This window comes from Myripristis murdjan, chromosome 14 (assembly GCF_902150065.1).
Source record: "Myripristis murdjan chromosome 14, fMyrMur1.1, whole genome shotgun sequence".
Classification (NCBI taxonomy): domain Eukaryota; kingdom Metazoa; phylum Chordata; class Actinopteri; order Holocentriformes; family Holocentridae; genus Myripristis; species Myripristis murdjan.
This window is the reverse complement of record NC_043993.1, coordinates 19,772,089-19,784,378: the sequence shown is the minus strand read 5'-3', so window position 1 is coordinate 19,784,378 and position 12,290 is coordinate 19,772,089. Positions and strand designations below refer to the sequence as shown.

At 40.4% G+C, this 12,290-nt stretch overlaps 1 protein-coding gene across 1 annotated transcript in view; it reads right to left on the bottom strand.

Moving 5' to 3' along the window:
* srrm3 (serine/arginine repetitive matrix 3) overlaps positions 1-12,290 on the bottom strand; it is a 77,964-nt gene that overhangs the window by 39,850 nt on the left and 25,824 nt on the right. Inside the window, 1 exon segment of the mRNA XM_030068084.1 lies at positions 626-932. Coding sequence (XP_029923944.1) covers positions 626-918 — 293 coding nt within the window. The 5' untranslated portion in view covers positions 919-932.

Genomic DNA, 12,290 nt, shown 5'->3' with positions numbered 1-12,290 from the left:
TCCTGTTGTCAAGAAGCAGCTTGCTGAGGCTTAGATGAGCTCAACCCTCAACCATGATTTGTGGTTTTAAGTATAAGCAGTTTATATCATTGTCAATGACCATTCGGCACAGAACCTGGATACTCTACTATCAGACCCTTGAGACTTATTAATGAATGACTCTCCTGGAGAGGGGTGGCCATGGGTGCCTCTTTTTACCTCTGATGTTTTGACGTGCATTCTTTAAGTCAGAATGTGACAATGGAGCACAGTTTATTAAGATCTGATGTTTACCAACGTCCTTTGTAGGGGCTTGCTTTTTCCTCTTTCCCCTAATGCGATGAAAATGATTTTTGGCAGATATCAGGTTTTTCATCTAATGTTTGAGTACTCAGCATCCCTGCAGGTTCTCCACTACACAGAGAATCCTTTAATGTCTTGCACTCTCCAACCCACATTCCAATAATTCAACTGTTATAAAAAAAAAAAAAAAATTACTGTGTCTCTAAAAATTGTAATGTCACTTGACATCAAATACCCAGTACGCCTGGAGTACTTACACGCTTGTTGACACAACATTTATTCAATACACATTCAACTTTTTTCAGTGCTTTATTGCTTATGGTTGCTGATCCCATCCACTTACCCCTGCTCCTCCATCATCTCTTGGAGCTCCATGCACTTGAGCTCCACCCTTCTCTTCCTCTCATGGTCCAAAATCTCTCTGTGTGGCTTTTTCACCAATACAGGCTCTGCTTTCGGCTCCTCTTCCTCCTCCTCCTCTCCTGGCTGGCCTTCCTCAGCTTTAGGTCGTAGGACTGGGGTTGGCACCGGCCCTCCTGGTCCTGTGGCCGGCCCTGCCCCCGCTGCTGGGATCGCCACCTGGGCCACTCCGTTTGTACCATCCTTAGGGGATGGCACCCTTGCCTCATCGTACATGACTGCTGTGCTCTGTGGAGACAGATTTGACAGAAAAAGACGTTAGCTTAAATCTGAGACAGACCAATGGATTTCATCAGGTGTCCCTGTTTGATGTTTTCAGGTCAGAGACACACATTAGACACCAATTCTATGAGATTGTGTCCTAGTGGAACCATTACATATGATTTGTATGATGAGTTGTTTTCTTATTTTGCACTGAATTGTCCACACTGCACATGGTGGAGATTATAATGGTTAGAGTGAACAGTCAGTCTTAGTTCTTCTATTGAAATAATTATGATGAAATGATACTCTTCTTCATTTTGCTGGGTTCCCACCTTTGCTGTTATCTTAGTATTTCAAATTTTAACTATAAAGGGAAAAATGATGTCTTGTGTTTGTTCATTAAAATTGACAAACTTGGCAGGCTCATAGATTCATTGCTAGATATTGTGCTGGAAGTGGAAAGACAAAAACAGCAGGATGGTGGCATACATGTTGCCTAGAAACATACCATGGATACAAACATCATGGATGAGCTTGACAACCACTTGTCTAAAAGAAGGCCAACAAGCTGTCAACTGATGGCAAATCATTTCACACATCCTTCCCACTTTCATGTTCCCAAAAACCTGTTTGGTAGGACAGTAAGCAACAACCCCAGGGACATTTATTGCTCACTCATGGAGAGTGAGAGCTACACACATAGATTTTTTTAAACTAAATTATGATTCAAATACATTAATAATTTAACTGGGTGTCGGAAAATCATGCTTGTTACCATTTTCCACTGCCTGCCATGTTCAGTGAGATAAAAAGTATGTGACTGGGAAACTATTAGCTGTGGACTCAGGCCTCTTCAGGGGTGAAGAGAGCAAACCATAAACACACATATACACATATAGAAGATGACATCAACCGTGGATTGGTTGTTAAGTTACACAGTTACAGCACTCATTACTGAAAAGTGAGTAGTTGGTGGTCTGATGTTAACATCTCTGACAGGCTGCAGTGTTATTGCCTGAACTGAGTAGTAGCCCTTAGAAAAAACATATGCACACACACACACACACACACACACACACACACACACACACACACACACACAGGATATTTGCGATCTTGGGTACATGTAGACATGCATCACCGGCGACAGCACTGGCAGCAACTTCTGCTCCACGAGTCAACAGCTCAGTGCTGCCTGGAGGAAGGCTGGGGGAGAGAGAGAGTTGAATTCTTCTACAAAACTCTCTTATCTCCCACTTGAAGCAAGGTCACATACATATAGCATGAGCTGCACTGGAGGACAGGACGACAAGTCCCTTCAGGGCACAGTGACTGGGACAGCTCAGTGGGGACAGAACTAGGGGCAGTGAAGAATGTGGACATGTCTGGGACATGAAATAATCCACTATAACTGGTTGAATAGTGCATTGGCAACACTGACTTTAGACCCATACAAAGTGTTATTTTTGTCAAGTTGCACCACCGTTCTGACTTTTTGGTCTTTTCCTTTTCTGGCTCGAGCGCTGATGAAATGATGAGGTTGTCAATTCGGTGAATAAAAAGTCATCTGGTACAAGTGCTGCATGGACTGAGCTCTGATTAAGATAGATTGGCCTGTTATGGCCGGTGCAGAACATGTTGGGACAAAGGAAGGCCTTCACATGCCCATGAGCTTCAGCTGCCCAGTGCCGCGCCTCTCCTCTCCTCCACGACTAATGGCTTCATTTTTCACCGAGGAGTCAAAATTGCCCAGCAGTAGCACTTCATCACTGTCACGCATGGCAAAGCTGAGATAAGATGACACTCACGCTGGATGTGCATCCCCGCCCAGCTGCCGTCACATTCCATCCTGCCTTGTTTTATCTAATGATTGTGAGCATGCTAGCTGTCTGCACCATGTAGGCAGCTGTATCTCTCCATCTGAGCTGTTTCTGGTACTCTTTGACTGGATAATAGCGATGTGCTTGTTTTTGAAGTGCTGCGCGCTGGTAAACGAGCCATGGATCTGTGTGTAGCGACACGGCTCTCGGCTGACAGAACAGGTGGCAGGACAGCAGGAGGCATCAACGCTGAATCTATTATACAGTAAATCAGCACTTGATATTCCATGACAGCAATCTCTAATCTGCACACACTCACCACAAAGCACTTCTCTAGAAGATTCTATGGACAAAAGCTCTTATGTATTAAAATGGACTTAAAATTGTACTCAGGTAGACAGGAGCAGTGACATACCAGCAACGTAAAGCACCTCTTTAACAGCCTGGGAGGTGACACGATGATTTTTCCTTGTTTGCTATTCATTGCAGGTTGTACATACGGAAATGTGAGAGGAAAAAACAGGGCTTGATCTCAAGCTTTCTTCACTTGTGCATCATCCTTCCTGTGCTGATAATTACACCAGGTGCTGCAGTCAATGGCTATAACAGCTTGAGGTGATGCTGTAGAGCTGGGCTGCTCAGGTCTGGATCAATCAGCCACATTATCATACTAATCACATTTGTCCTGGTCATCATGTCTTGGCCACCGGGTTGCCCAAGGTAACATCTACATACCCGATGGCTGAAGCCATATATATCCCACTTGAGGTCTGAGGCTGTCCTGACAGTCTGAAATTTTAACTGGAGCAAGCTTATATGAAAATGAAGACGTCATAGGAAAATCAGCCGGAAAGAATCCTCCCATATGAAATTAAATTCTCCACACCACCAGATGTAAGAGTCGAAAATTGCAGGCCAACATGCCATAAATATCTCATTCTACTCAGGCATTATACCACAGCCGTTCATTTTGTTCCCAAGGGGCAGATACAAAAATCTGTTCTCTCTCAAGTTAAAATAACTAAATCATTTAATTGTGTAATGAAACAATCACGGCAGAAAGGGAGACTTGTCAGCAGGCTGATAAGACAGCAGAGCACACAGTTAATTGTGTGTGAGTCCTCTACGGGGAATGAAGGTTATCTGGAGCTACTGTATTAATGGCGGCACCGACCTCCTCTGCTATTGTTGCGGGGATTATAAGGCTGTCATATCCCAACAAACAGTATTTGTAATTATTCATTATACCAAGTGAAGTTGATTAGCCACATGCACCGCATGTCACCATCAATTATTTCAAATTACAGGGAGGGGATGTGCGCTTGACTGTTCAGTATTCCATTTCGGAGCAGTGACATTAATGGCCACTGGAGGATAAAGGAGCCATTAGCTTCTCTTCAGTGAAGTGAGAGAGGATGGTCTCTGCCGTCTGTTCTTTACCTATGCCAGTGGTTCCCCGTGCTGTCTAGGTGATTAGATGCTGCTGCTGCTGTGGAGGCCCCTGCTGTGTCAGCACCGAGGCATGTTCTGCTGACATCACACCTTATACAACAAAACAAAATAACACCCAATCTCGGTGAATGTGCCAGGTGCCATTCTCCACTGAACATATTCAAGGATGGCTGTGATTCCTGTGTAGCTGCGCCATATAAAAGTGTCATAATTGCACAGGTGCATGGGGTGATTCATGCATACATGGATCACACACTTAAGGCTCAGTTAACAAGGACAACATACAACATGGCCATACGGTGAAAAATTTTCATTACAAATCTAATGTCTCATTAGTCTGATGAGACACTGGAGATAGGAATCACCTACACTTGAGCCACAATTGATGCTTAATGGTTTCCCTTGTGGGATTTTATCTAAATATATCATTATGAACTAAAAAGTGACAATTGGTAATAATTGGTTTTAGACTCTATACCCCTGTGAACTACCTCCTATTAGCATATTCTATTATTTTCCCTGTCTGGCTTGTTTGATGGGTAGATTGCTATTCTACTGTCTACTCCAACAGAAGCAAATACTAGCAGGAAATCGACCTCAAGAGCTCATAAAACTGGGAGAAATGAAAGCAGAAAGCAGATCAGATCAATTGATTGCTGTTTGTAATGACATGATTCAGCTGACACTGGAATCTGCCATCTCGACGAATTTCATCAGAGAGACTCCTAATTAATGCCTTTAAAGTTCTTTACACACTACAATTCTACAAATTGTAATTTACAATTCTATTATAATTTTTTTTTCATTTCATTGCTTTGAAAAACATGAAAAATAGCCCTCAGGCCAAAGAAATGCAGAACTCATTTATAATTTTCAGTAAAAATCTATGAACCAGTTGGGGCCCTACAGACCTTCAGGCACTTAATATTATTTAACTTTTTTTTTTTCTTTGAAACATAACTTCATACAACATCTCTTCATCTTGTATTCATAGCCTTGAATCGCTAATAGTGATACTTGGAAACAATATATCAATGTATCAATACACTAGCCTCTTGTATAAACACGTCTTATTGATGTGCTTCATTCATTTTCATATGATGTTAAAACATTTACATTCTTGTACATTGTGTTAGTTAAATACAATGTGCTAATTGTGTTTTAATGAATTGTAATGGGAACTTATACATCTTCTTTTATTCTGCTGAGTATTGCAACGTACTGTGAAACAAATTGTATCATGTCCACTGTATTGTAATACGTTTTATATTGTGAGGTCACTGCCAAATACTCAGCTCTAATTAGTTCTTCCCTTACCTTTGTCATTTTTCACCTCATTGGGTGCTCCCATGTGGATTTTATGAAATGGGGGCAGCTAGAAATGTATTCAAATTAGCACATTCTGTACATATGTTATTTGGATCTGTAACTAAATATACTGACAAGTCCTACAGGTTTTTATAACGTGAATCTATAGACCAGGGTATTCTCTGTGTGATCCATATGTATGGCCATCTGTAGACTTGTTAAAGTAAATACAGCACACATGTTTGTGCTTCTTGTACACATATATACACGTACACATATAACTGCTGTTTTGGTGTATTTTTCAGATTGTATTCTGCACATATTTCTTATCTGCTGTATCCATATTTTTTTCTGTATGCTTCCTATTACACAGTCTCTTTATAAAACCCCAAAATGCTGTGTTCTTTTTTGTTTTCTATTTTTATGTTTATATTTTTCCCCTTTTAAGTATTATATTATTAACAACTTAGTTTCCCCATGGGGATCATTAAAATTTCATTGCATCTTATGCTTTATGTATTATGCCTAACGTAAATCTGTTGATGAGGTAGCGGGGCCGAATTTGCAATTCTATTGGAAGTGTGAATCAAAAACATACAGAAAACAATGTTACACTTAAACTTCTGTTGCACCTCAGAAAAGTCAGAGGCTTGTTTAAGTGGGTTCCATTTCACCAGCTATACAATAAAAAACAGAGAAAGATCCCCTCGGAGCGATTTTCCTTACTAAAAGCCAGCTCACTCACACGCTCATTCACCTGCTCGCTCTCTCTCTCGCTCTTTGTCTCACTGTCTAACTCTACGTCTCTCTCCCACAACATGCTGAGGGTCATTGTGTCTGAGCACCGAGACTTCAATGATTGGATCTCACTCAGGAGTGGTTGCACCTCAACCATGATTGCAGGGTGGAAGTAACAGGGGGCCTGACCTTGACTGAGACTGGCAGAGAATTGTTGAAAACAGTCCTGGGTGGCTATCTCTCAGCCAGGATTTTTTTTTCTTTTTTCTTTCTTTCTTTTTTTTTATTAAAGGGCTATATTCTGAGTTAAGGTAGGTGTTTTGGACATGCTTCCTGTACACACATCATCGTAAGAGCTCTCACAAAGTGTTCCCTACAGCTCTCACTCCAGCTGTCCCTCTCTCCTTGTCTCCCATCTCTCTCCGTCACAGCTATCCTCCAAAATAATCTGCCCCTTGGCTGGAAGCTTGAGTTTTGTTTTAGCAGTTTGGCACCCAGAGGATGTGTTTAATTCTCCCAAGGTCAGCCATCTTCATTCCAGGCACGTGGGTTTGCTGTTGGGTGCTGGGAAACAAGCAGCCTCAACTTTTGTTTTTTCAACTGAGTTAGAATGGAGGTTGCATACCAAATGAGCAGTGCAGGTCTGAGGAATGGTAATACAAAAGAAGGCAGAAATAGTCATGCACAGCACACAGTCTTGTTTGACATCTGATTGGGGGATCAGAAGTTGGGAAGATCTCTGTAATTTCTCATTCACTGATGTTCAGCACAGCTCGGTTGCATATAATTACTATAGCTTCGTCTCAACTGAGCCTGCCGTTTCCCGCTCATGGAAATTACAATAGTACACCACGATGTGGCAAATAAAACAGTAGTGATAGGACACACTTAAGTTGATTCTTTGGTACAGTTTCAAAAATTAGCTGCCCTAATTTGGTGAATTTCATTACTCAATCTGTTCCAGACAAAGGGAGTAAAGAATGAGCATCTGCTGTAAAGTAGTTCACTTATTTTTGTGAGCACACTAAGAGTTGCAGCACAGGATGAAATAAGAACTGAGTTTGGAGTGAAGCTGAGAGAGATTTATAGGCTATCAGGGACAGAAAGGGAAAGGGTGAAGGTAGAGGTCGAGCTGGCTGGAGCCAGGCTCCAGTGGCTCAGTGCTTAGAAATGTCGCCTCACAGCAAGAAGGCTGTGGAGAGGGATGCACAGGTGCTGATACCAGGATAAAATGGATCTGATATCTAAAGCCTTGGATAACATGTGAGAAATTAAAGCAAATTGTCAGCATTTTCTCCATTTTGACATACAGAAGCTTGGATTTCTCAATTTGAGTGAAAGAGAGAAATTTTATGATTATTTTGTCAAGTGACCCCAAACTCATGCTATAACTCTACTCTGTTCAGTCAAAGTAATGGATTGACTTTGGCTGATGTTTAAGGTTTCATACTTTGAATCGACAGGGGGAATAAAAAATCACTACCCCAGTCCTTTCTGTGTATAGTTTGCATGTTCTCCCATTTTTTGCATTGGTTTCCTCCCACAGTCTAAAGACATGCAGACATGTAGGGAAACTGGAGATTACAACCTGCCCATAGGCTTCAATGTGAGTGTGTTGATGTAGTGTAGCATATAATTTATACGATGTAGAATGTCATATGTAATATGATATGGTATGTAAAGCGATTTGAGACATGCCTGTGATAAAACACCACATAAATAAACCTGACTTAGCATTGAGCATGGTAAACAGCATCTCTCTCATATGCACGGTTTGCAAAACCTGCAATTTAATGTGTAGAGCTACTAGGCACATACATCATGTGGCAGTCAGAAGATAACACACACAAGATAAGCAAGCCTAATATAAAACATACTCTAAACTATTGAGTTGTATCAGAGAGAGAGCTGATGATATGAGAAGGAGGCTGAAAAATTCTGGCCTTTGCTGGAGGAACATGCTTGGCATCCTCAGAGAGTGGGATGGAAATAAACCACTCCTGTCCTACTTTCAGTATGGACAAACTACTGAGTTTTGACTCCAGGAAAGACAGAGATGCTGTCTATAAGGTGACATCTGGATCTCCTCTCTGGCATATGGTTCAGCTGTAGGTCGATAATCCTCAGGAATACACGGCAGACCTCTGAACGTGGCTTTGAATAGCTCGCCCTTCCTCGCTCCTCAGGGATCAGACATGCCTGTTTTTATCTCCCCTCTGCTCTGCAGCAGGTTTACTTCTGCTCCAGCTGGCTTATGCCACAACTACATTCACCCTGCTCGCGCTCACCTACTCCACAGTGTGTTTTGTGTTATGTTGTGTTGCATTGCGTTGTGTTGTGCTGGAAGAAGTGATTAGCACAGCGCTGCTTCTAATGTGATTAGTGGGGTCACAAGAAGGGAAGACAGGGGCCTATATGTCAGACTCAATCCTGTCCTGTTGCTATAGTACCACAATGTATCTTTGTTGCTGCAAATGCAGTAGAAGTCCATGTAAATCCATATCAAGATGAAGGTGATCTAGTGGGATTACTGACTGCAAAAATAAAATAAATAATAGCCCCAAACACTGGTTACCTTTCATTTTAATATCAAAATCTGATTATATGGCCATGAAAATATAGAGAAGTATGTGCAGAAAGGCGGCACAAAAAATAAAAATAAACTCAAGTTGAGCTGCCATAGAATCTTATCCATCTAGACAAGCCCAACGGTTGTACTGCAAAGCAAGATTACGGGGTTAGCCAGGTAACTTTAGGCTTAAATCTGACTTTTCCAGGTCCGGACGGTGACTTACTTTTAAACTAGTTTGATCGCCATGGTAACGCCTGCTGCATTCCCAACCTGCTATGAGGAAATTTATGTTCATTGTCTTTATTTTTACTCCTGAAACCTGAAGATAATATGAGCACTTTAATTTTACACAGCCTAAAATCCTAAAAGACTGATGAAGATACAGAAACTACTTCCGACTTTGGATGACATTTTTGCATTTCATAATTGTCTTCCAAGTGTGCTTGACAAAGCTGCGATTACAACTAACACCAGCCATTTTGAGAATAATCCACGTGGGGTATTTACCAGCGCTGATTTTCAATCAAGATAATTTCAGTGAAAACCACTTTGATTAAATGAAGTCAAATCAAGCTTTATTTAAATGTACACATACATACGCACATAGAGCCTACACACACACATGGTTGGGATAGAATGAGAGAGCTGGGGACAGATATAGGTAAAGCTAAAGAAGTGTGTTTTAAGATAGAATTTACTAATCATTACAGTTGCCAATCCCCCCATCATATTATGAGCTATCATGATAATCTGATATATTGTAAGTCATTACCCATTTATTCCTTAATTGCAGGGTAGTGACAGACAGTCTCTTGTGGGTAGTTTTATGCATAAACATCAGTGTGATTGCTTTCTCTATTGGTATTTCAAATACTCTGTAGGAAAATCGAGTTTACTATTGAAGGTCTCCAGAATACACAGCTATTATGTAATGAATAAAATGTGGAACATTAGTGAGAGTGTATTGAGTATTAAGATAAAATGCATTAACTTAAGCATTTACACAATTTGCAATTCTCTGCCAGCTTTCCCCTCTGGCCTTGGCTGTGGCGACAGTGTTCCTTTTAACCACAAAAATTGTTCAAATGATTATTATTTATTTCATATCATACTGGATCTTATTTGTCACTGGTAGTCTCATTTATGTTACAAAATTGGACGGCTTTTCAGGCTTTCTTCAACTGTAAATGAAATCAATCATTTTCACCATTTCTTGCCCTTTATTTTATAACTTTTGCGGTGCAAATAAAATTAAAGGAATGAAACAAACAGCAGTGAGAATATGTAATTGAAACTATAAACTAAATGGGGCATATAACAAGGCTCTCGTCAACAATCACAACAATAAAACTTAAACCACAACAGTACTTCTAATACCATACTACAGTGGTGCCCAATTACAGTGTTGCAGTATACATAAACAAACACATGGACTTAAGAATATGGGCTTTAACTCTGTAGAGATCATTGCCAATCGTGCGATCTGTGCAAAAAACAAAATTAAAAAAGGGATCAGCATAGCCAACTCATTTGTACATGTGTGTGTGGAGTATGAAATTATGTTGGCATAGACAGTAACTCATGTTAACCACTTGCCATCTTCTCTTGTGCCGTCTGTGGGGAAAAAAAAGCTTCTTTGGAGGAAAAAAACTGCCAAAATGTGAGACATGCCATACTGCACTAAGAAGCAGCTATTAGGCCGAGCTAATAAAACTAATGGCATGCCAAACTGTCAATTAAGTGATGCTCAAAATGTCTCTTCCTTTCAGCAGTTTGGCACAGGTTCACCTGGAATTCTTTTGGGCCTGCAGACCCAAAACAATTGTGCATTCACTTATAGAACACTGCATCGTGTGGATAAAGCTGCATGCTCCAGTTACTGAATGATACCAATTCTAGCTAATACATCTATAATCCAGAAATATTTATGAACAAGTAGTGCTTGCCTATGTTTTGTGAAAATATATTTTTTCTTACTTGTGGAAAAATGGAAAAAGAAAATTTATTGCTAAACAAAACAAAGCAGAACAAAAAAACAACGTCAACAACAACAACAACAACAACAAAAGAACATTTTGGTTGGGTCATACTTGATATCTGAGAGTAGTTCGATTTCATATTGCATCTCATTTTATAATTTTACACCTGACATTTTTATATTTTATTACATAATACCAGTGAGAGGCCAGAAATTTCAAAAATCCTGGGATGTTACTGAATACATTTTAAAGATTATTTTTATGGAATTTTGGATGAATTGACAGACAGACTTTGCTTCATCAGTGAAAAATTGGGATCTTTCCAGTGTAAGTAATGCCTACAATCCAGTGCAAATACAGCTACCGTGCAATCATACAACTCAGATTTCTCATTTCATTCTAAATTAATGAACCTCCATCAGAGAGCAATGTGTTCATACATTTTGTGTATGCCAAGCTTGACTGACCAACCGACTTGCCTTTCTGGATAGACCCATGCAACGCTTCCTGATTTCAAGCCCAGTACTCTCTATCTCTCCCACCGGGCTACTTTAATTATCAAATATGAACCCCTGTGTACCCAAGACACAATTTACATGAAGTACTATCAAGTGAGTAGATTTAATTAAAAGTGCATACTGCCATTTCCTCAAAGAAGCACATGGAGATGGTGACAGGGATCTCAATAAGTTAAAGACTGAAAGTGCATGATGATCTTTGAGAATTGCCATTTCAGTACTGCATTTGTTGAGTATCCTGCTGGATTCAGCCTACATCATGTGTGCTTGCTTCCTCCTCAGACAGACTTCAAGTTGCCTTTCAAGTTTCATCAGTTGGTTTGGCATTTCGTTGCACCGCTATTAGCTTCGATATTCTTCAACAAAGCGTTTTTTTGGGTTTTTTTTTTTCTGATTTTGCTCCAGTGCGTTTCCCGCCTGAACTAGAAATTCATCTTCAATAAAATACTGGCTGTGAAAGCTTCTTTCCAGCCTCAGTTTTGAGTCTTATTGTATTGAGAAGCAAAATGGAGCTGTGGCAATAAATGACCATCTTTCTAAAGCACAATGCAATCCCAAAAGGATACAAAAACCAATTCGGAAAGTTTCCATTTCATGTTCCCACAACTTGAATTAAAACTTCTTGCTGTGACTGTTCATCTTACTTAGAAGGCAACAGAAATTGGACAGTGGAATTAAAAAAAAAAAAAAAACACTTCCATCCAAGGATCGAGTAAAGAGCAATTTCCCTTGTTGCCATCTTTCCCTTCTTTCCCTCTCTCCTCTCCTTCTACTCTTTCCTTCTGTCTCTCTTGCTGAGAATGTCAGAGGGACCTCTGAGGATTAGCCTGCCCCGTGCACTTTCCATCCAAACCAGCCATCCATTATAGAATTCATCAAATGTCCAGCAGACACACTGGGCTTAAATTAGGTCATGTCCACGCCAGTGATTACGTCTGCTTGCAGTCAGCAGCCAATATGTTCTCTCAAATCCACATGATCTCTCATCTTTTTTTCA